At 41.9% G+C, this 25,841-nt stretch overlaps 1 protein-coding gene across 1 annotated transcript in view; it reads left to right on the forward strand.

Annotated features, from left to right (window-relative positions):
- Positions 1-4,489: 4,489 nt before the first annotated feature.
- The window catches only part of LOC122541026 (DNA-binding protein RFX7-like), an 89,093-nt gene continuing 67,741 nt past the window's right edge, over positions 4,490-25,841 (forward strand). The window contains exon 1 of the mRNA XM_043677482.2: positions 4,490-4,768. Within this exon, the coding sequence (XP_043533417.1) occupies positions 4,635-4,768 (134 nt within the window). The 5' untranslated portion in view covers positions 4,490-4,634. The remainder of the gene's footprint in view (positions 4,769-25,841) is intronic.

The raw sequence follows: 25,841 nt of genomic DNA on the forward strand, positions 1-25,841 counted from the left end.
GGATTAACTAAGGGAAATTGGCCACATATCTTTCATGAACCTACACATAAAGCTTTTCTCGATGTATTCATTAGCAAAAACAAGGTGCAGTGATGATGTGATGCTTCTGTGGTTAAATATTTTTATTTACGTTAATGAATAAGGATTCAATATGAATAATATCCAGTTGTTATTATCTATACTCCCATAACTCATGAGAGGAAGAAACCAGGTGAAAAAATATTTTACAGAATTAAATCTACAGTGACCTCAAATTTAATCCAAAGAGATTATTTATCGTAGAATCAACATCATCCTTTGAAATAAAAGAAAAATATCAGCAGCCAAAGTCTGATTACAATGCTTGAAGAGCAGAAAGCATTACAGGGCTAAATGGAAAGCACATGGGTGAATGGGACAAATTTGCTTTCTCCTCCTAACACCAGGCAGACAAATGAAAGGCCTCCTTTTGCACGAAATGGTTCTATAGCTTGAATCTATGAACGCTGTGTAATATTGGAACAGCAGCTTCCCATATTCCCATTCCCATTCCATATTCCCAATTCCTTCGTCTCCTCCGCATCTGCTCCCAGGAGGACCAGTTCCAACACCGTACAACCCAGATGGCCTCCTTCTTCAAAGACCGCAATTTCCCCCCAGATGTGATCGACGATGCCCTCCACCACATCTCCTCCACTTCCCGCTCCTCTGCCCTTGAGCCCCGCCCCTCCAATCGCCACCAGGACAGAACCCCACTGGTCCTCACTTACCACCCCACCAACCTCCATATACATCATATCATCTGTCGTCATTTCCGCCACCTTCAAACGTACCCCACCACCAGGGATATATTTCCCTCCCCTCCCCTATCAGCGTTCCAAAAAGACCACTCCCTCCGTGACTCCCTTGTCAGGTCCACACCCCCCACCAACCAACCTCCACTCCCGGCACCTTTCCCTGCAACCGCAAGAAATGCAAAACTTGCGCCCACACCTCCCCCCTTACTTCCCTCCAAGACCCCAAGGGATCCTTCCATATCCGCCACAAATTCACCTGCATCTCCACACACATCATTTATTGCATCCGCTGCACCCGATGTGGCCTCCTCTATATTGGGGAGACAGGCCGCCTACTTGCGGAAGATTTCAGAGAATACCTCTGGGATACCCGGACCAACCAACCCAACCACCCCGTGGCTCAACACTTCAACTCCCCCTCCCACTCCACGAAGGACATGTAGGTCCTTGGACTCCTCCATTGCCAGACCATAGCAACACAACGGTTTGAGCACCTCATCTTTCGCCTAGTAACCCTCCAACCACAAGGGATGAACTCATATTTCTCCAGTTTCCTCATTTCCCCTCCTCCCACCTTGTCTCAGTCAAATCCCTCGAACTCAGCACCGCCTTCCTAACCTGCAATCTCCTTCCTGACCACTCCGGCCTATCACCCTCACCTTGACCTCCTTCCACCTATCGCATTTCCAACGCCCCTCCCCCAAGTCCCTCCTCCCTACCTTTTATCTTAGCCTGCTGGACACACTTTCCTCATTCCTGTAGAAGGGCTCATGCCTGAAACGTCGATTCTCCTGCTCCTTGGATGCTGCTTGACCTGCTGCGCTTTTCCAGCAACACATTTTCAACAGCAGCATGTACAATCACCATTACTTTATATTATAAATGGTCATGCATTTGTACAACAACTCATGAATCTCACACTCCTTTGCAATCTGGCTCCATGACATTCGCTGAACTCCTCGGATGTTAGAACAGGGGAGGTGATGGTCAAGTGGCATTATCACGAGACTATTAATATAGAGACTGAGGTTATTTTCTGGGGACCTGAGGTTTAATCCTGCCATGGCAGATGGTGGAATTTGAATTCAATAAAAATTAAGATGACTATGAATCAAATGTTGGAAAACCCACCTGGTTCACGAATGGCCTTTAGGGAAGGAAATTGCTGTCTTACCTGGTCTGGCCGACATGTGACTGTGGTGAAACGGTTAAAAATTATGTCCCAATACATGTGTGAATCTAACCGGAATGGAGGTGTTGCTTAGTCCCGTGTGAATCTTATTACACACCTCCCCGTGTGAATCTTCTTATCTGTATGTAACCAGAATGGAATGTGTTTTTTAGCCTTGCTCTGCTGTTCACATGAATGTTTATATCTGGAAAAGAGTATATCAGCTGGAAAAGTCTCCAGTTCGGTGAGTCTGCTCCGGGGTTACGTTTAACCGCCGAGCGTGGGTTGTTGGCAACCGCTCTACGAGAACTGACGGCTCCCAGTTCCGGTAACATGTAGAGTGAGTATAAGCCAGACCCGTTGTAAGTATGAGACCTGGTTGTGGCGACGCTGCGGGGAATAAAATGCTCATATTCTAGCAGACTCGCCTCTTGGTCGTTTGTTCTGTGTCAGACTACTCTCCTACGAACCTGACCTTGAGAATTTTTTAAAACAGTGACTCCAGGCCCACAGCAATGTGGTTGACTTTTAACTGCCTTCTAAGCAATTAGGGATGGACAATAAATGTTGGCCTGGCCAGTGATGCTGACATCCCCTGGATGAATGTTAAAAAAAGGGTTGGAAATAGGATGGGTTGGGACCAGGTGCCCAAGTGATAAATCAGGGAGTGTTAGGACAGATGGATGGGTTTTTTAGGAATCAGGGAGTGATATGTACTGGAGGAATAGGTTGGATGTTAGGATCTGGGATTATTGGAACACGGTAGGGAGAATCGGCTTAGATCAAAAGTGTAATACTTGGGGATGATGTAGAGATCTGGATATCAGGGCCCTGAGGCAGGGAGGAGAGCATCAGTCATTAGGACCCAGAAAGAATGAATTACAGGTGTTGGGGGTGTGTGATAGAACCCAGGAGAAGGGAATGAGCACTGAGCACTAATTTTGGGGGTGAGAACTATAATAGAACTCAGGGGGGAGGAGATGAGTTCTTGGCTTGAGAAGGGGTGAATACTGTGATTAGTATGCTGGAGGGAGGCGTTTTAGGTTCTGGGAAATGGGATGAGCCCTAATGGGCTCATGGTTAGTACCTGGGTAGAAGTGATTGCTGAGCATTAGGACACAAGGAGGAAGATGTGAGCTCTGGATGGACAAGGGAGTGAATACAGCAGGGCCGGTATTTGGAGCATTAGGACAGGGGAAAGGGGTGACTGCTGGGCATCAGGATCTGAAGTTGGGGCATTAGGACATAGACAGGAGATGAATGAAAGGTTTTCGGACTTAGGCATTGGAGTATTAGGAGCATTTGGAGGGCATTATGTCCAGGGGGTATAGGATCTGGGTGAGGATAATGACTGGGTGGGCATCAGGATGGAGAGAGGGCTTTAAAACATCAAAAAAAAACAGGAGCAGGAATAGGCCACTCATCACCTCAAGCCTGCTCCACCATTTAATACGATCAAAGCTGATCATTGAGCTCAATATCCTAATCCCCCATATTCCTTGATCCCTTTAGCCACAGGGACTATATCTACCTCCTGAAATGTTGGATCTAGGTCGGGCATTAGGATCCTGGGGGAACGGGTATTGCTCCGGGCATCAGGAACTAGGAGGAGGTTTTTGAACCCTGGGGATAGGGTTAAGGAAGGGAGGTGTTAGAAAATGGAAAGGGCATTAGGACCCTGAGGAGAGGGACTATGCCCCAGGTATTTGGCCCCAGGGATTAAAAGGGTGTGGGTCTTTCCACCCAAGGGTATAGTGACCTAGTAGGGCAGTTTAGGATCAGATGTGGGTGGTTTTTGGGGCCTGGGGTCATATGATATAAGTCGGGTATTGCGATGCAGTAAGTATTGGGAATTCTTGAGGGTAACTTAACTACCAGAATGGGTTTTGGAACATGGCTGGGGACGTTTTCAGGATTAGAGGGTCGGGGAGGAGGGTCTTTAGGACCTGGTAAGGGGTATAAAATGATCATGGCAGGCATGGGGTCCCTTTTGGGGGTGGAGGAGGGCTTCTAGAATCAGAAGGGTTTGTTAGGCTCTTATGAATTGCAGAGGGTCTGGGGGGTGGGGAAAGACCCTCATTTCTCTCCCCTCATTCCCTGCACCGTCTGCGCCTGCGCGGTGTAGCTTGTTTGTTGGAGGCTTTTTTTTTCCTCCGCTCGGCTCCGAGTAAAAAAGCCGAGGGATCGGCTTCGAGTCCCCCCCCCTCGCCACACACACACCCGCCTAAAAAAAAACAAACACGAGTTATCGTTTCCAAAAACAAAAATCTGATATTTTTAGTTTGACTTTGAGAGGCGAAGGGAGCGCCTTCCGGGCAGGGAGCGGGATAACGATGCGCCAGGCACAGGGAGAGCACGGAGCTGGGCTCGGGGTCGAGTCGCTTTGCTGAATAATCCCCAGCGCGGGGGGGGGTGGCAGCGGCCTGTGGAGCGGGGGAGGGGGTTGGTGTTGAGGAGGAAGGAGGGGGGGGACGCGCAGCTCGCTCCCGCGGGGGGCCCGTTGAGAACCTGCGGCCTAGTCGCCGTGCGTGTCCCCCCCCCCCTCTCTCCGCGCGCCCAAAAAAAAACCTAACCCCCTCACCCTCCCTCTTGCTCAACTTGCTGAGACCTTCCCTTTCCTCCTCCTCCTCCTCCTCCTCCTTCCCCTTCCCCGGTGCTGCCGTCGCCGCCGCACCACCACCATCACCATGGCAGAGGAGCAGCCGGAGCCCGGGCAACAGCCTCGCAAACAAGAGGGCACCGCGGCTTTGCCGTCTCTGGTGCCTGGGCTCTCACAGTCGGAGGCGAGTGCACTGCAGCAGAAACTGAAATACTTGATCTGGTAAGCGAGCAAAAAAAAAAAATTAGGGCCTGCTTGATAAACAAGTCTGTGCCTGCCCTTATGTAAAAATAAGAATGTATGTTAATATCGCACATACGTCTTTCATTGACAGGTTGTATTTTATATTTGTTTGATTATGGCGTTTTCTTTAGAACACATTGTTTTGGCTTTAGTTTTTGATCCGCACGTTTTCTTAGGTTTTGTTGTTCATTGGATTGGAGGGGGGATGGGTTTTTTTCGTCTGTTTCAAAGACGTACCATCCTACATTTTGTAAATGACACAATGGAGATTACTAATGTTTTGTTGCATTTGTGTTAAAATGTCAAGACGTTACCGCTCTGCTATTGCTTTCACCCCCTCCAAGTAGGGTTTAAAAATTGTTGATGAATGCGTCTATGAACGTTTGTTTGAATAAAAAATGAGTGAGTTCCAACTTGTTAACTTGTGATTTGGAAAGATGTTCCAACGAAGAAAAACAGGCTTAATCTGGAAGTACTGCCAGATGTCTGCATTTCACATCATAACAGATTAGTTATATACTGACACAACATACGTTTAAAGATTTTGATCTTGTGTTTGACGTTCATGGGTGTTAAAAATTCAAAAATATTTGTGCTTCATATTTGTTGCACAAATAGTTCTTAAGTTCATCAATTGGTTGTGTATTTTTTCAGCCAACAAATTATTATTTTAGTCACACCAAGTTGCCTCACTGTGTGCTTGGTGGAGTAAGTTGACTCAATCCAACAATGCATTGACTAACAAAATTATCACCCTTTGTGTTCAAATTCCTCCATTGCCATTTCCCATTATCATAAACCCCAGTGCTACAGCCTCTGAAAAATCTGCATCGTTCCAATTCTGGTCTCTCGTGAATCCTTGACTTCCTTTTCTCCATTGGCGTCTATCTTGTGCCTGAATTCTGGAATCCGTTCTGAAGCCTTTTAACCCCTCTCTCCTTTTAACATGCTATTTAACAGCTTCTGCTTTGGCCAGATGATCAAGTTGTAGTCAAATGTCTCCTTACACAGCTCATTTTTCAAAATTTGCCATATAATGTTGCTATGAAACGTATGTGGGAGGGCATTGCAACATGTTAAGTGCCATATAGATGTTAGTTGTTGTGAGATTTATTAATGAGCAATCCCTGAAAATCTCCTTGTTACTCTATCTTTATCAACCATCTAACAGTTTCTAATAATGCAAGTTTTTAACATTTGACTTAGCTACTATTTACATTATTTGTTGTGAGAGTGTACATTGAATGACCACACTTCAGTCACTTGCAAATTCCATTGAATCTCCATATGGAAAAATCTATTATATCCCAACATCTACAACTTTTAGATTTGATCCTAATTTCATGCAACTGACCAGAAATGGTCTATAACTAGCATAGCACACTGAAGTTCTTCACTTCTTCTCCCCTTAGAAATTTCTGTTTGATTTGTGTGTTGTAAGTTGTTTGTACTTGCGGCTTGTAGTCAGTCAGGCAGTCAGTTAGTTGGTTTCTTATGGGTTCATGTCTTGGAGCTGTCTAATTTGGACTGGAAGATAAATTTTGCCAGCTCTTGGTTGGACTATCAAGTAGTGGAAACTGCAGAGGTGAAATGGATATTTTTGACCTAGTCAGCTCATCTTGCTTTGCTGGAAATACATCTATTGTTTAAGAACAGAACATTGATAACAGTTTAGGAGTAATTTCTCACTGATGGTAATTTGCGCTTCTGAATTGAGTTGATTTGTGAGAAATAGTTTCAAAACAAATGTCTGCAGTTTTCTATGTCTGCTGTGCAAAATGTCTATTTGATGTGAATTAATTTAAAGCTGGAGTGTTTTTCTTTCATATTAAACCAGACATTTGAATCAAAATAAAAATGGCACTGGATCTGTATTTAAAAAAAAGCATTGACTGAATTGCAAAGGCTGAAAAACAATTGCTGGGCTGATTCTGTTGTGACTGTATTTGGCATATTTTAGGATGAAACTTGGTATTTTTTATAAGAACTTTAGATTAAAATACATGATGGGGAGGGGTTCACAAATAGAAATTTTTCAGTTGTCAGGTTATTTTAACTCCTTTTACTCAATGGAAAAAAAAAGACAATATTCAGTTGTATGGGATAATCATGATTAGTAATTGGCTGGTTAGGTAAACAACAGCAAGCAGTGGTACACAAGGAGCCGAGGTTGCAGCTGATTTTCTTTTAAGCTGGCACAAGGGTTGACATTGGAGTGGCTATTATTTATATTTTCAAATGATCCAGTGGATAGAATTATGTTTTAAGATTTCTGAATTTGAAGATAACACTAAACTTTAATGGTGGCAAATCATAATTATCAGTGTGCCAATCCAAAAAGCTCCTTTCTGTCAACAATCGTTTTTTTAGAAAAGTGATTAGCGCTGTTTGATATAAATAATCTAGGGGTGTAACCTCGAAACAGAGAATTCTAAAATTTCATTTTGACCTTGATTAAGCTAAATCAGTAGTACCATCTGGAATTTAGGTTTCTCTCTTTTCCAAAAAAAAGTACAGGGAGTACAAAGGAAGATTGTCAGTGATTACAGAATTAAGCCTTCAGGAATGACTGTAGGACTCTACAGTCTTGTGCAAAGACAAGGATGATTTATCAGAAATGTTTAAGATTGGTGTTTGCAGTATTTAAATTTCAGACATTTTCTTTCCAGTGCATCAAGTGCAACCCTAAGAAGGCCAGCATTTCAAACTAAGGAATTTTTTAAAAAAATGGAAAGTTCAGGCCAGACTTCAGTTACTATAGTGATGCATGAAATGAATTCTGTACTTGCAAAGGTGGTGAAACAAAATAATGTTAATGTTTTAAGGATTAAAACAGGAGCTCGCTAAGTTTATGTCAGCTAATATGATCCAGGGTTATTAAACATGGAAGTCTTTTGGGAGTTGAATGGACAATCTAGATGGAACGTTCATATTATGAATTTATGGTTAGCATCTACCAGTGCCTTTCCTGTAATGTTATCCATGGAAAATTGGAATAAGGGGATATTTCTCAGAATGGGATCAGCAAATAAAAGATTGTAAAGCAAAATATGGATTACTAGTTGATCTACAGTCATGTTGCACATAAGAATTTGGGAGTAATTTTATGGGAATTAAATTTAGACACATAATTGGAACAGGTTGTGGTGGTTTGATAAATTCCTTTTAAAATTGTATCTGTTTTGTGTTGTGAGTCCCTGGATTCACACTTATGCTGGCAACGTTTTCTAAACTTGTTATGCTGTAATTACATGTTCCTACCACTTATAACACAATACCTGTAGTGGTTGGAAAGAAATGTGTAAAAAGTTTACACAGGCAGTTTCATAATAATGTGAACATATGAATTTCCAGTACAAAAATTTAGAAAGGCGTCTGGCAATGTAACAATTTTAATATACATGGTTATATAAAATTTTTGAAAAATTTAATTTATCGGTGTGTTTTTCTTGCGGTAATACCTTTTAGATTTGGACTCACCATTTGGATTGACAGCACCAGGGAAAACAGTTGGGTGCAAGTGTTTTATTCTGCTTTCATAATATTTCATACTTGCATAGTCATGTTTAACTCACAATGGCATTCTAATGTTTGTTATGAATCTTCAGTCGACTAATACCTTGTGCATGAGGTATTGGAATAAATGGGGAGGAACTTGGAATAATTAGAATAATATTATCTATATTTATAATTTACATGGTAAAGTTAATGAAACCTGGAGGAAAGCTTAGAAGGGAGGATTGAATGAAAGGCCAAGGAGGTGGGAGGGCAGAATTGTCAATGATTGGTATGGGTAAATGAGGAGATATCACATCACATGACAATGCATTTCAAGCTTGTATTACAGCCGTTGGAATATTTGCCCCTCGCCTGTTTGTATTATGACAGCAGTTGTATCCAACAACATCTTTTAGTTACAATCCGCATCCTTGCTCTATCTATGAAGACAGCTGCTTTTAATGCAAAACAAATAATCATTATACTTTGTTATGTAACCAGATTGATTTTAAATATAGGTACTCAACTTGCAGTTTAGATTTCCAATTGTACTTACGATGAGTGACAATTTTCCCTCTGCCCTTGTCTGAGTGTTGGTAGTTATTTTGTTGGTAGTTGTAATAATTGTTTGGTTTTGGATATTGTAGCTATCATAGTTATTAAACTATTTATTCAATTCATGGTTGTGCTGTTTTCCTGCAGCAGTTTCCATTTTGTACACCTTAAAATTCTCCTGACAGTGGTATTCCCATAACATTACTGTATTATGTATGACGCAAATTCTATCTTTGCCGCGTGTTGTCTTTGCAACCTAATGTACCTCTTTTTAAAGAGAAAATTGTAACTTTAAAGAGAAGTTTAATCAGTGTGCAGTGGAAAATATTTGGGTCTGATATAAAACCAAATTATGGATGCTTGAAATCGGCAATAACAGCAGAAGATACTCTAAGAACTCGGGCATGTGGAAGGAGAAACCAGATTAACATTTCAGATTGGTGATCTTTCATCACAGTTCCAGTTCAGAATTTAGTTCTGATGAGAAGTCACCTTCCTGAAGCACTAACACTCTTTGTATCTCTATGGATGCTGACAAACCTACTGAGTATTTCCAGTATTTTCTGCTTATGTGTTTTGCATCTACCAAGATAGCATTTACTGAACTCATTAGCTTGAAGTTGTGTTCTTAAGACCTGACCCTATCTTTTTAATACTGCCATTGTTCTAAGAAGAAATTAGCTTGAATGCTGCAGTAAAATATTTAATTTTACTCATCACATGAAGTTTAAAGTATTTTCATTAACATCAAGGAGCTCTTAATATACCTTTTAAAGAAAATGGTACGTGGGCAATCTTGTTCTGTTTTCCCAGTAGTCCAGAGGATAGTATTGAAAGGGAAAGCAATGGAAGTGGAGAAAATGGGATTCGTCTATATAAAGAAAAATTAATATTGATTTGTAGCCTCTGTGAAGGGTTTTTCTTTTGTTATTCGTTCACTGGATGTGGGTGTCAGTGGCTACATCAGTATTTATTTCCCACTCTCAATTTCCTGGAGAAAATGATGAACTGTTCTCTTGACCTACTGAGGTGTAAGAACACCCACAACTTTTTAAAAATTCATTTGTGGGACTTGGGCGTCGCTGGCCAGCATTGATAGCCCATCCTTGTTTGCCCTGAGAAGGTGATGGTGAGCTGCTTTCATGAATTGTTGCAGTCCACTTGTTGTGGATTGATCCACAATACCAGTAGGGAGGGAATTCCAGGATTTTGACCCAATGACTGTGAAGGAACGGCAGTATATTTCCAAGTTAGAGTAGTGAGTGGCTTGGAGGGGAACTTGCAGGTAGTGGCGTTCCCAAGTACCTGCTGCTCTTGTCCTTCTAGACAGAAGTGGTCGTGGCTTTGGAAGGTGCTATCTAAGGATCTTTGGTGAATTTCTGCTGTGCATCTTAAAGATAGTATACACTGCCGCTACTGAGTGCCGGTGGTGGAGGGATTGAATGTTTGTGGATGTGGTGCCAATCAAGCCAGTTACTTTCCCCTGAATGGTGTCAAGCTTCTTGAGTGTTATTGGAGCTGCACCCATCCTGGCAAGTGAGTAGTATTCCATCACACTTCTGAATTGTGCCTTGTAGATGGCGGATAGACTTTAGAGTGTCAGGAGGTGAGTTACTCGCCACAGTATCCCTAGTCTCTGACCTGCCTTTGTAGCCACTGTGTTTATGCTGTGAGTCCAGTTGAGTTTCTGGTGAATGGTAACCCCAAGGATGTTGACCGTGGGGGATTCAGTGATGGTAAGTCTGTTGAATGTCAAGGTGCAGTGGTTAGTGTCTCTTATTGGGGATGGTCATTGTCTGGCATTTGTGTGGCGTGAATGTTACTTGGCACCTGTTGACTCAAGCCTGGATGTTGTCCAGATCTTGTTGCATTTGAGCATGGACTGTTTCAGTACTTGAGGAGTTGTGAATGGTGCTGAACACTGCAATCATTGGCGAACATACCCACTTGAGACATTATGACAGAGGGAAGGTCATTGATGAAGTAGCTGAAAATTGTTGGGCTGAGAACACTACCCTGAGGAACATCTGCAGAGATGTCCTGGAGTTGAGATGACTGACCGTCCACAACCACAACCATCTTCCTTTGTGCCAGATATGACTGTAACCAGCTGCGTGTTTGCCCTCCTGATGCCCATTGATACCAGTTTTGCCAGGGCTCCTTGATGCCATACTCAATGAAATGCAGCCTTGATGTCAAGGGCTATCACTCTCACTTCACCTCTGGAATTCAGCTCTTTTGTCCATGTTTGAACCAAGGCCATAATGAGATCAGGAGTTGAGTGATCCTGGCGAAACCCAAACTGGATGTTGCTGAGCAGGTGCTGTTTGATAGCATTGTTGTTGACCTCCTTCCATCACTTAATTAATGATGGATAGTAGACTGGGTGGTAATTGGCTGAGTTGGATTTGTCCTGCTTTTTGTGTACCTGGGCAATTTTCTATGTTGTAACTGTGCTGGAAGAGCTTGGCTAGGGGAGCGGCAGATTCTGGAGCACACGTCTTCAGTATTATTGCCGGAATGTTCACAGGGCCCATTGCTTTTGCAGTATCCAGTGCTTCCAGTCTTTTCTTGATATCATGTGGAGTGAATTGAATTGGCTGGAGACTGTTATCTTTGATACCACTGGAGGAGCCTGAGATGGATCATCCACTCGGCACTTCTGACTGAAGATCGTTGCGAATGCATCAGCCTTATCTTTTGCACTGATATGCTGGGCTCCTCCATCATTGAGGATGGAGATACTTGTGGAGCCGCCTCCTCCAGTGAGTTTAGATTAGATTAGATTAGATTAGATTAGATTAGATTAGATTAGATTAGATTAGATTAGATTACTTACAGTGTGGAAACAGGCCCTTCGGCCCAACAAGTCCACACCGACCCGCCGAAGCGTAACCCACCCATACCCCTACATTTACCCCTTACCTAACACTACGGGCAATTTAGCATGGCCAATTCACCTGACCTGCACATCTTTGGACTGTGGGAGGAAACCGGAGCACCCGGAGGAAACCCACGCAGACACGGGGAGAACGTGCAAACTCCACACAGTCAGTCGCCTGAGGCGGGAATTGAACCCGGGTCTCTGACGCTGCGAGGCAGCAGTGCTAACCACTGTACCACCGTGTTTAATTGTCCGCCACCATTCAAGACTGGATGTGGAAGGACTGCAGAGCTTAGATCAGATCCGTTGGTTATGGGATCGCTTAGCTCTGTCTATTACTGTTTATGCCATTTGGCACACAAGTAGTCTTGCTTGGTAGCTTCACCAGGTTGACACCTCATTTCCAGGTCTGCCTGATGTTGCTCCTGTCATGTCCTCCTGCATTCTCCCATTGAACCAGGGATGATCCCCACTTGATGGTAATGGTTGAGTGGGGGATATGCCAGGCCATGAGGTTGCAGATTGAGCTGGAGTACAGTTCTGCTGCTGATGGCCCACAGCACCTTATGGATGCCCAGCCTTGAGCTGCTAGATTGATTTGAAGTCAGTCCCATTTAGAATGGTGATGGTGCCACACAACATGATGGGAGGTTATTCTCAATGTGAAGGCAGGACTCTGTCTCCACAAGGATAGCGTGGTGGTCACTTTTACCCATACTGTTATGGATGGCTGCTTCTGCAGCTGGCAGATTAATAAGGATGAGGTCAAGTATATTTTTTCCTCTTGGTTCCTTCACCATCTGCCACTGACCTAGTCTAGCAATTATATCCTTGAGGACCCGACCAGCTTGATTAGTAATGCTGCTACCAAGCCACTCTGTGGACATTGAAATCCCCCACCCAGAGTACATTTTGCGTCCTTGTCGCCCTCGGTGCTTCCTCCAAGTGTTGTTCAACATGGAGTATTGATTCATCAGCTGAAGGAGCACGTTATGTGGTAACCAGTAAGAGATTTCCTTGCCCATGTTTAACCTGAAGCCATGAGACTTCATGGGGTCTGGAGTCGATGTCAAGGAATCCCAGGGCAATTCCCTTCCAACTGTATACCACTGTGCCACCACCTCTGCTGGGTCTGTTCTGCCCGGTGAGATAGGATATATTCAGGGATGGCAATGGTGCTGTCTGGGTGTTATCTGTAAGTATGATTCTGTAAGAATTACTATGTCAGACTGTTGCTTGACTTGTCTGTGAGACAGCTCTCCGAGTTTCGGCACTAGCCCACAGGTGTTGTTGGGAAGGGAGTTCCATAATTTTGACTCAGTGACAGTAAAAGAATGTTGGTATAATTCCAAATCAGGGTGGTGTGTGGCTTGGAGGGGAACTTACAGGTGGCAATGTTCCCGTTCATCTGTTTCCCTTGCCCTTCTCTAGGTGTTCGAGGTTGTGGGTTCGAAATGTGCTTTCAGAAGAGTTATTATGTAGAATTATTTGATAGTTCAAATGTAACATTCCATTTAAGTGAGTACTTAAAACTTTAATCTTATACTAATTGTGACTAGCTTGGTGTAAACTATTACTTTAATTTTTGAAGTGGCAGTATCTAAACAGTGTAAATGGTTTTTCAAATATGATCCAGACAAAATATTTAAACTAGGACAGTTGCTGAATGTGTTGGTAGCTTTAGATCCAGAAGTGATGGGAGCAATTTTGACATCAACATGATGCATTAAAACAATTTTAAAGCTCATTGACTAAACCATGATAAGTTACCTAGGAGCAGGAGGAGGCCATTCGGCCCTTCGAGTCTGCCTCGTCATTCATCACGGTCATAGTTGATTGTCCAACTCAGTAGCCTAATCTTGCTTTCTCCCCATAAATTTTGATCCCATTTGCCCGAAGTCCTATATCTAGCCACCTCTTGAATATGTTATGTTTTGCCATCAACTGTTTCCTGTGGTAATGAATTTCACAGTTGAGAATGTTGTGCTGCAAAAGCACAGCAGTTCAGGCAGTATCTGTGGAGCTGGAGAATCGACGTTCGGGCATAAGCCCTTCACCAAGATGATGAAGGGCTTATGCCCAAAACATTGATTCTCCTATTCCTTGGATGCTGTTTGACCTGCTGTGCTTTTCCAGCACCACACTCTCGACTCTGATCTCCAGCATTGCAGTTCTCACTTTCTCTGAATCAATCTCACCACTCTTTTGGGTGAAGAAATGTCTCCTCATATCTGTCCTAAATAGTCCACCCTGAATCTTCAGACTGTGACCCCTGGTCCTAGATGCACCCTCCATTGGGAATCTCCTTCTTGCATCTACCCCGTCTAATCCTGTTAGAATTTATAAGTCTCTGAGATCTTCCCTCATTTGTCTGGACTCCAGTGTAAACTCTTAACCTAGACAAGCTCACCTCATACGTCAGTCCTGCCATCTCCAGAATCAGCCTGGTAAACCTTTGCTGCACTCCCTTGACAGCAACAGCATCCTTTCTTGGGAAAGGAGACAAAAGTGCACACAATATTCTAGGTATAGCCTCACCAAGGCCCCGTGTAACATGCATGTTCCTATACTTGAAACCATTTGCCATATTTACTGCCTGCTGCTCTTGCATACAACTAGTGCACAAGGATACCCAGATATTGCTGCACGCTGCCCTCTCCCAATTTACAGCCATTCAGATAGTAACCTGCTGCCTTGTTTATGCTTCCAAACTGAATAACCTCACGTTTGGCCAAATGGCACCATTTGAGGCTGCTTTTGGAGCCTTTCTACAAAAATAAAGTGTTGTCGTCTTGGCTGTAATCTGGATGCACTTTTGGAGGTGGGAAGTGACTCTTGTTCATGTACTGTTATTTCAGAGAACCATATTTTCATACTCTGGTTTCTCACAAACCAATGTTTGCTCATCTTGGATTTAGACCGTTCCCTTTATCCTTCTTTTGTTAATCCTGTGTTCACTGCACTTGTCACTAAGTTGCCAAAAGACAGAACCAGTCTTTTGCTGTTTTCATTCTCAAAACCTTTTGTCACTTTGAAAGCTCATTTGGTCTTTGTAAACCTACTTGGATCCACTGAAATTTTTAAATTTTTCAAACCTTCATTAATAGCAGATATGACAAGTTCTGACTATAGTCTAATGAGTGGTTTCCAATACTTTAATATTGTATGGAGTACTTGGAACTGTATTCAGTAATTGTTCTGTTGTATTTTTAATAGGCGCTCAACATTTTGTTTTCATTGTCCAAATATTAAATCCAGAATCCCACTTTTTTGTTTCCCATTTGGCTCTTGTATGTTTAAAAATCAGCCGATAAATGCTTAGATTTCCAGTTGTTTGCACCATCTTATTCCTTTCATTGCTTGTCTTTCCCAAAATGTAAATTCATATATTTCTGTATTTATCTGCATTTGCCCACTCTTCCAACATAGTTTGTACCTTAGAGCTCCCTTGGAATTTGCCATGTCCTATGAAAGTGTCATCAGTAACTTTTGATATGATTCCTCGTGTCTGTCAGAGACCCAGGCATCTCTCCTTGAGCAATACTGTAATCACATCTCACAAAGCTGAACTACATCCGTTTAGCCCTGAACACCCATTATTTCCACCTGTAGTTCGGGTTTTCAAGATTGGTTACATGTTGGTGGTTGAAACTATGTCATTTGGATATTTTAATACTGGCAGAGCAAATGTGTCGTTATGAATAATGTTGGACCCTTTAGACTCTAATAAACAATTTTCTTAATCCCTGTTGATGTTAGTGTTTAAAAGTGAGTACTTCTAAATACAACTCAATTCCCGGGTCTGGCAAATTTCTTGTAAAATTGTATCTGTCTTGTATTCTGAATTCCAGTCTGGTTTTCCATGTCAGTTTGTAACTAAAATCTCTCTGCTTTACAATGCAGATAATCTGAACATGACAGGTAAAAGCAAGACTTATGTCCTGTTTTTATTGTGACAGGCTTCATATTAGGCTTTACTTGTCCACAGGAAGTAAATGATGTCTTCAAATCTTAGTTTTATTACACATCTTGAATTAAACTGAGAAAGGCACGGTGGGTTGTCTTGAATAGTAACAGTCCTTGTGAAGATGCCCCAATTATGGCATTAAATGGGGAATGCAAGGTCTTTTACCCAGTGATAATGAAAGAACGAAATCTATAGTCACGTCTGTACAGTAATTATTTTTGTTTTTGGACATATTTCCCTTTGCTGTCATAAGGGAAAAATGAAGGGATTCACCAACCATGACCAGCAGCGTACAATTATATCTTTTAAATGCCCTGTTTCTATTTTAAATTCTACCAGTGGTTTACGGTCATTACCTTCATGCACGTGTTCAAACCTTACAATATCTGGCCTGAAATGATACTGTAGTTGACAGGTAGTGACATTTTTTTCTAAATAGATTTGCTGTAGCATTTTATTTAAATAAAAGTAAAATCTAATGTCAATTTCTTGACACGATTAAAAAAAAGTTGATTATTTCTTTGATACAGCAAAAGTGTTTAAATAGAGTCAGAGATGTGCAGCATGGAAATAGACCCTTCAGTCCAACTCATCCATGCCACCCAGATTATCCTATCCTAATCTAGTCCCATTTGCCAGTACTTGGTCCATATCCCTCTAAACCCTTCTTCTTCATATACCCATCCAGATGCTTCTTAAATGTTGTAATTGTACCAGCCTCCACCACTTCCTCTGGCAACTCATTCCATACACGCACCACCTCTGCGTTTTAAAAAAAAGTTTGATTGTAATGCTTTTAACAAATTAAAACCATGGTGTGATACATTTCATCTGGGAATGCAGTAAGGGAGAGCAACGAGAAGCACAGTGAAAATTAGCATCACTTGTCCAAATGAATGACAGCATAGATGATTGTTCCTTATAAACATCATTATGCAAGCCTTGCATCCTCAAGCAGATGCCCTGCATATAGGGCACGAATCTTAAATTTCATCTAAGGCAACTTATTTTTGGCATTGAAACATCAGAGTTCAGCCAAAACTTCACTCTAGAAGACAGTGGTAAGAAAGAAGAAATAGTATATAGTTTTTGATTTATTGCCATGTGAAATTATAATTTTAGTTTCTAAATGTTCACTGGCTCATTTGGACCTCCTGGACACATTGTAAACTGACAAAATTATCTGAGAAAAAGGCACCCACAGAAATCTACAGTGTGTGTTGAATTTTTCTGTCTGGGAACCAGGCTCTTTATGTATGTAAAGTGTGCATCTGCAAAATTGTTTGCTGGATCCAAGAGTCTGATTTGCAGTTTGGTGGCATAAACAAGTTGCTGTTGGCTGCTATTCAAAGCTATAGTTACCATCATCTTGCTTCAGCTGCAGTCCTGTTGTTTCACAGCAGGAAAAAAATTAAGATATTTACTCATTTGTTACTAATTGTTAATCATGTCACATTTGTGTTTTTTGACATGAGTCAATGTAGTATCACTGTTTTGACTAAATTCTCATTGATATATGTGTGTCACTACTTTGTGTGCTTTCTGGATTTAAGTACAGTATTTAACATCCTTCCCTTGGCATCCCATATGTATAGAATTTGTCTGCAAGGGGCTTCTGTGGAGATTATAAATTAATCTTTGGGTGTGAGGAGGAGAAGTCAATGAGGATTGCAAAAGCAGTCAACTGAACATTCGAGCGCTACACTGAATGTTTGGGCCTTGGCTTGTATTTAAATTACAACTGTTCCAGTCAGATTTTGAAAAAATCAAATCAATCAGTAACTAATCTGAGGCTGTGTTACCAATAATAAAAATAAAGCTAAATTCAGCACATGTGGTGGAGAAACCCACAACCTTAGTTCAGCTCTTGCTTTGTAATTTTTATAATGATAACCTTGTATTGGGTCAAGATTCCATTATTTTGGATGTGTTGCTGCCATTTAATGAGGAAGTTTTGACTTTCCTTTTACTTTCTAATAATCTATTCAAAGGTATTTCATTCCTCTGGAGCAGGTGGGACTTGAATGGGCCTCCTTACTCGGAGGGAGGGAGGGACATTAACCGCTGTGCCACAAGAGCCCTATGTTTTGACTTTTCTTTGAGCTAGTGAAGTACTAGTGAGTATACTTCCCCGACAGTACTGCATGCTAGCTGCTTGACTGGCTACTTCGAGTGATACAGATCCATGATGAAGTGTAGCAGTCCTCTGATGTGTTCACAAAGTGTTTGAGGTTGTATATCTTGCAATATATATGTATATGCACAAACCATTCTACAATTGAAGAAACTTGTAGAAAACAAGTACTTTCATAACAAATAGTGCAGCTTGATGCTGTGGTCATATGTCCGTGTTTTTGTCAGGACAATCTGATTGCCATACTATTGCAGCAGTATGCAGTTCATGGTGACAAGCTGGGTGCCTTCAGGATGTGATGCATTTAACAGGCTTAATTAAGTCTGTTATCCTACTGATTTTTAGGTGGAGCCTTTGCATGAATGGGCAATCAAAGTTATGATGAGAGAAAACTTGCACTTGATCTTTTTTAAATAAAAAAAAATATTCAGTGAGTAGGGTCTCATGATTAAAGGAAACCTACAGTGAGTGGTATTCCCTTTTACCTGTTGTCCTGGTCTGTTTACATGCTGGTAATCATGGGATTTGAAGATGCTATGACAGAAGCCATGGCTTCTTATGTATCTTTTTGTAAGATGCAGTCCAACACTGCTAATATGATGTGCTGATGTTTGAGGGAATGAACATTGAAATGTGGAATAAGGTCCCATTTGAGAGGGTTGCTTTGGCCTGGGTGTGTTGAGCTTTTTGTCTGTGGCTAGAACTGTACTCATCAGGTAAATGAAGAGCATTCCATTACACTTGATTTTTGCCTTGCAGATGGTGGAAAGATTGAGGAGCCAAGACATGACTTGTGTGGCAGACAACTGAATCTCTGGCCTGCTCTTGTCGCTGCAATATTTATGTAGCTAGTCTTGTTAAGTTTCTGGTTGATTGTGATCCACCAGGACTTCTGTGATGCTAATTGTCATTGAACATAAAGTGGAACTCATTAAAGCTCTGTGGAGGTTGTCATTGCTACAGGAGAGATTGGATAGAGTAGAATATTTTTTTTGTTGAAACAGAGGAGATTGAGAACAGGACATGATTGAGATGTATAACTTTGAGTGGTATAGATTAGGGTTGACTGAAAGGAACTTTTCCTTGGTAGAGGGATAAATGATGAGTGGACTTTGATGCTCTCATCCTGTGGATGAATAAAAAAAATGTCTAGGCCAGCATTTATTGCCCATCCCTAATTGCCCGGAGGGCAGTTAAGAGAGCGCCACATTGCTGGGAGTCGCATGTAGGTCAGACGAGGTAAGGATTGTAGTTTCATTCCCTAAATGAGAGTCTGTAAGGTATGAGCAAATAGGAAGAGAGTTAAATTTTGGGTTGTATAAGACACAGGCTCAGCTGGCGTGACATGGATCAGATAAGGAGAAAGTGAGGGCTGCAGATGCTGGAGATCAGAGCCGAAAATGTGTCGCTGGAAAAGCGCAGCAGGTCAGGCAGCATCCAAGGAACAGGAGAATCGACGTTTCAGGAAGAAGGGCTTATGCCCAAAACGTCGATTCTCCTGTTCCTTGGATACTGCCTGACCTGCTGCGCTTTTCCAGCAACACATTTTCGGCATGGATCAGATAAGAACTTGCATTAAGCAATGAGTTGCTGGACGCATGGTTGACAAGGTGAAAAAGCATTCCTTATGTAAAGCCATTTAGCAAGATGAAAAAGCAGTCATTATGTCAAGTCAGTTAACAAAGTTAGGAACATCTATTGCATAACGCCAGATGGCTTAATCTTTACTGTTGATACTTGCTGATTGGGTGACCTTTGTAATCAATATAGATGTTGCCTTATCTGGAGGCTGCTCTCTGTAAGTGACTATATAATTCATTAAGAATCTGCTGTTTGAGAGAAGAGCATTTCTCATGTCCATGTGCGCATGGGTGATCGTTTTCTCTCTCTCCAGGGCCCGGAATAAAGGAAAGTAGAACCCATACTGTGTCTGAGTGTTTGCTTCGACTGATACGGGGAAAGGGAACCGGGACGACATAAAGTGAACCAGATGAGTTTTTCCTGATAATTGGCAATGATTTCATCATTGTCATTAAATTCTTAATTCTAGAGTTTTAGTGAAATCAAATTCCACCATCTGCCATGACAGGATTGGAACCAGGGTCCCCAGAACAGTACCTGGGTCTCCGGATTTACAGTCCAGCGATAATACCACTTGGCCATTGCCTCCCCCAACATAAGTTAAGGTAAGGGATAGAAGATTTAGGAAGGATGTGATGAAAATCCTTTTCACTCGGAGAATGGTGGGAATTTGGAACTGACTGTCTGAAAGGGTGGTAGAGGCACAAATCCTCATAACCTTTGAGACATCTTTAGATGTACTCTGGCAATGTCAAGACATACAGGGCTATTAGCCAAGTACTGGAAAATGGAAGTAGATGAGTTAGGTAATTGGTTTTGATTGGTTTAAGACACACAATGGACTAAAGAGCCTTTTTTCTGTGCTGGAGACCTCTGCCACTATTAGAGAGATTCCTGCCAGGTTTCCAATTACTTCAAGATTTCTAAGGCTCCTTGATAATGTGCTTAGTTAAATGTTGCTTTAATGTCAAGGACTGTTGCTGTCAAATTGCCTCTGGAATTCTGCTCTTTCATTCATATTTGGACCATGGCTATAGTGAGGTCTGGTGTTATGTACCTGATATAATCGAAACTGGGTACTGCTATGGAAGTTTTTGGTAAGTGTTTCTTAAAAACAGTGTCAGCAAGATCATCCATTACATAGCTGATTGAGACTAGATAAATGGGATAGTAATTGGCCAGATAGGATTTCTCCTGTTGTGTTGACAGACAAGATCGCAATTTTTACAGCACACAAGGTGGTCATTTGGCCTGTTGGCTTTATTGATTCTGAGAGTGAATAATTAAATAGTGCTGTGCTAGTGCTGTAACTAGACTGGAGTAACTTGAATAGAGGTACAGCTAGTTATGGATTCCATTCTTCATTGGAATGTTTCGAGTATCTAAAGTGCTCAGAGTTTGTTGTCATCACATGAAATGAATATAATTGACTGAAAGCTGGCTTCTGAGGTCAACGTCTTGGCAATTCTGGCTGGAGAAATCTACTTTAGTCTTACCCCTTGTATTCACCTGCTGGGCTGCTCCGTCTTTGAGAGCATGCATGTTCTTTGAGCCGAATTTGCCTGCTAGTTGTTTGTATATCACCATTCACCATTGATAATAGAGTTTTGATCTGATCTGTTAACTTTGTGTTGTCTACTGCAAACTGTTTCTGCTTTTGGTATTGTCTGGTAGCAGCACCTGGGTGGTGCTTCAATTTTATATGCTCATAATGCTGCTCCTGGCATGCTGTTCTGTGTAATTCTTGAAAGGGTTGGTGTGCTGGCTTGATAATGCCAAGATATCCTGGGTCAGGATTTCACTGATTTGCAGGATATAATTGTGCTGATAACGTAGTGCCCTGCTGATGCCCGGGTTTTGAGCCGTATGATCTTTTCTTCATTTATCCCTTTTTTGGCATGGTGAAGTAGCCTGGTACAGAACTTGCTTTTGCTTGTAATTTTATTTTATGTTCCAGTTAACTTAGTTTTGCAATTGTTTTTCATTCTCAGTACCCAATAAAAAGCTTCTTTGGTTGGAATAAAAAAAAAGCACTGTTGGTTTTAGTGTTTGCAATTTGCAAATTGTGTTTTAAATAAAAGCAAAAGACTTACATTTGTGCAGTGCATTTCATGACCTCAGGATATCTTGGATGTACTACAGCCATTTATACACAGTGATTTAGATATAAATGTCAATTAAACTAGGTCAGATATTGGTTGAGGGTTGAATGTTAACTGGGATACTGGTATTTCAACAATGCTGTGGTACTTATGTCCTCCTGAGAGGTCTTTTTTTTTTAGTATTTTGACCAAAAAGCTTTATCCTTACAGCACTCCCTCAGGTCTACACTAATATCAGTCTACGTAATATGTTTGAGATTCTGGGAAAGGCTTGAACTCAGACCTTCTGGTTCAGAGATGAAAGTGCTGATGTTTGGGCAGCATGAGTTTGACTCTGTTGGAAGCAGTGTCACTTCATAGACTGTATATTTGAGTGTCATTGCTGCACTGTGCTTCAATCTCTACAGATGGAATACTGCATTCCTGGATGCAACATTACAAGCAATGTAAGGTTCTTTGCTAGATTTAGAAGATCGAACAGTACAGTTCAAAGAGAAATAGTCAGTTCTCATGGTATTTTGCCCAGCATAACATTGCCAGAGTAGATTATTTGATCATGTTGTCTGCCACTGAATGTTGGGAGAAAGTGAGGACTGGAGATCAGAGTCAAGAAGTGCAGTGCTGGGAAAGCACAGCCAATCAGGCAGTATCCGAGGAGCAGGGAGTCGGCTTTTCGAGCATGAGCTCTTCATCAGAAATGTGTGGGGGGCAACCTCCAGATACAATGCATCATCCTCTGCAACCTACAAACAGACCCCATCACCAGAGATATATTTCCCTCCCCACCCCTATCTGCATTCTGTAGAGACCATTCCCTCCGTGACTCCCTCGTTAGGCCCACGGTCCCACCAATACACCCTCCACAACCGACACCTTCCCTTGCCTCTGCAAGAGGTGTCGAACCTGCGCCCACACCGCCCCCCTCACTTCCATCCAAGGCCCCAAAGGATTCTTCCACATTGTCCTGCACCTCCACACGTGTAATCTACTGTGCCTGTTGCCCTTGATGTGGTCTCCTCTACATTGGGGAGACAGAATACCAATTTGCGGAACATTTCAGAGAATACCTCTGGGACACATGCATTAAACAACCCCATCGCCCAGTGACTGAACTCCCCCTCCCACTCCGCCAAATTCTAGCGACTAACACCTGGAGGAAGAATGCCTCATCTTCCACCTTGGGACCCTCCAACCACATGGTATCAATGTGGATTTCACCAATTTCCTTATTCTCCCCTCTCAGCTTCCTTGGCCACAAACATCATTGCTGATGAAGGCATTATGCTCGAAGCATCAGTTCTCCTGCTCCTCGGTTGCTGCCTGACCTGCTGTGCTTTTCCAGCACCACACTCTCTACACTGATCTCCAGCATCTGCAGTCCTCACCTTCTCCCTGTCATTCTACCTCCATACAGTACTGTGCCATCATAGATATAGAGCATAAAGCTGAACAGCACAGAAACAGGCCCTTCGGCCCACATTGTGTCGAACATGACACCAATTAAACTATTCCTTCTGCCTGCTCTTGGTCCATATCCCTCCACTCCTTGTATATTCGTATGCTTATCTACAAGAATTCAATGTCTTTAAATGTTTATCTTTCCAGTCACTTCCTTTGCTAAACTTTTCACGCTTCAGCAATTATTTCAGTAAAGACCTTTTATTTCCCTCTTTTTTTTCCTTTGTCACAAGTTTGATTTATATTACGAACTGTATTTTTTTTCTGCTCTTGGATTGTGTGACCATGGGAGGACTATATTTATTGTCCAGTCCTGGTTGCCTGGCGTTGCAGAGTCTGCAAGTCAGCTTGCACCTTTTGAAGGCCTTGTGTGATAAACTAAAATTAGGTTATTGAAGTTTGAGTTGCCGGAATCTGGCAAATTGTTCAATATAGGTGAAGTAGTTTGTTGAGGCTTATAAATTGGTGTTGCAAAAAATATTTTATCATCTTTTATTGTGATGCACAGAACAAATTTAGATAATAGTCATGGCTAAATGTTGATGTTTTAGGCTACAAACAATGCATGTGTTTTACACACCTTTTTTAAAGATGTTGTAAATTAATAAAGCTAGTTTAAATTTTTAAAAAATAATTGAATATTGTCTGTGACACAGAATATTAATCTACTGATCTGTTAGCTGCATGTCCACAACAAGACCAGCAGTATATTTTGGGGGGGGGGGTGTGAAGAGGAGGGAGGAAAATGTTTTGATGTTAGAGGGACTCAACCAGAATTGCTATCACCCATGGCTTGCTGTTTTGTCACTGTCTGTGAAGCAGCTAAGGATCAAGTTTGATTTAACACTTGAACTATTGAGTTTTGAAAATAATCACTTGTGAGCTGGGGTGTGCATATGTTTTGCTAGTCATCCTTAACTGTCCTGAATGTCTTATCACTCTTTGTCTTTAAATTCTACTTATTCCCATAATTGTTGGACTGATACATGCATCTCTTTATAATTATCTGAGTTTAATTATAAACATGAACTCTGGAAAAAAACCTAGAAAATTTGGTTTTGTCCCCTGCAATTTTTAATCCGAACGACATGAAACTTCAATGTGACTGTACTTCAATTAAGTTGTTTCAGAAAATGTTCTTGGCCTTCTGACATTCTTCTTTAACTATAACATTACCACCATTAATAGGTTTGTTGCACCTTGTTATCCTCTTGTGCCCTATTATGGGATGTTTACAAGAACCCATCTCTTGTTCCAATATGTAAAAATGTCCAGGCTGCAATGGTAAAATGTAATGTAAAATTTCTAACAACCCTTTCAAGAAACAGTAGTTTCTTGGTCCATGTCCGTTCCTTATCTCTTCTGAGGCATTTTTAGTGGGACAGGCCATCTATAACTCGGTATTGGTTGGGAGGGAAAAGGCAGACAGAATACGATAAAGATAAAGGAAACGTTCTTTGACTGCAAGTTTGCAACAAATGTTTCTTGGATATTCCTGAGATATCAAATTTGTATTGTGCAAACAATTTGAATGAATGTACAGGCAGTTGTGCCTTCAAATTTACAGCTGAAGGTTTTTAAACTGTAAAGTACATTGCATAATTGGAAGTGGAAGGTTACAGAATTATACAGAGCATGAACCAGTGGAGTTAAGTAAGGTGGGTGTGAGGTTATCCATTTTGGTTCTGAGAAAGGCAAGTATCAATGGGGAGAGGCAAGCAACATAGACAAATTACAAATTAAAATGGAAATTGCTGGAAAAGCTCAGCAGGTCTGGCAGCATCTGTGGAGAGAAATCAGAGTCAACGTTTTAGGTGGAGACGACTCTTCCTCCGATTGCTAAAATAAAAATTACAAAAAGTTAATGCATAGATAGAAAATGCCATCAATATATCTTTTTGAGATACCTTTATCTCAGAAAGATACAATACAAAATCAAGGACTGAATGACATCACAGGTTCTAAAGAGACAGTATAAGATACCAGACGATGACACACCCCTCTCAGATTGTCTCAACGTCTTCTATGATCGCTTTGAGCAGAATTTCGGCGGAGAGGTAACACCTATTCCGACAAGTCCTGATGAACCTAGCCAACAGTCACTGCATCAGAGGTCAGATCAGTTTTCCTTCATGTGAATCCAAGGAAAGCGATGAGACCAGACGGAGTACAGGCCATGCACTCTGAACATGCGCAGATCAATTGGCAATGGTCTTCTCGGATATCTTCAACCTCTCCCTGCAGCAGGTCACTGTCCCTGCCTGTTTCAAGAGGGCCAACATCATCCCTGTGCCTAAGAAGGCTCATGCAGCATGTCTGAATGACTACATCCAGTGGTCCTAACCTTGGTGGTCATAAAGTGCTTTGGAAGGCTGGTCATGGCATTAATCAACTCCAGCCTCCCCACTACTCTTGACCCACTCCAATTTGCCTATCAGACCAACAGATCCATGTCAGATGCCACATCACTTGCCCTTCACTCCTCCCTAGAACAGTTTGACACCAAGAACAGCTATTTAAGAATCCTACTCGTTGACTACAGTTCAGTCTTCAACACTGTTATCCCCTCGAGACTGATTACGAGACTTGGTGATCTCTGACTAAGCCCCACTCTTTGCAACTGGATCCTCAGTTTCCTCACCCACAGGTCACGATCAGTGAAGATTTGGGACAATATTTCATCCTCACTAACACTGAACACTGGAACCCCCAGGGTGTGTACTCAGCCCCCTACTGTACTCACTGTATACCCATGACTATCTCACCAAATGCCATTTACAAGTATGCTGATGACACCACCATAATCGGTCAGATCTCAGATGGTGACAAAACAGACTACAGATGGGAGGTGGAAGACCTGGAAAAATGGTGCA

Source organism: Chiloscyllium plagiosum, unplaced genomic scaffold (genome assembly GCF_037043375.1).
Source record: "Chiloscyllium plagiosum isolate Xiang-an unplaced genomic scaffold, Cpla_swu_hap1 HiC_scaffold_39, whole genome shotgun sequence".
Taxonomy (NCBI): domain Eukaryota; kingdom Metazoa; phylum Chordata; class Chondrichthyes; order Orectolobiformes; family Hemiscylliidae; genus Chiloscyllium; species Chiloscyllium plagiosum.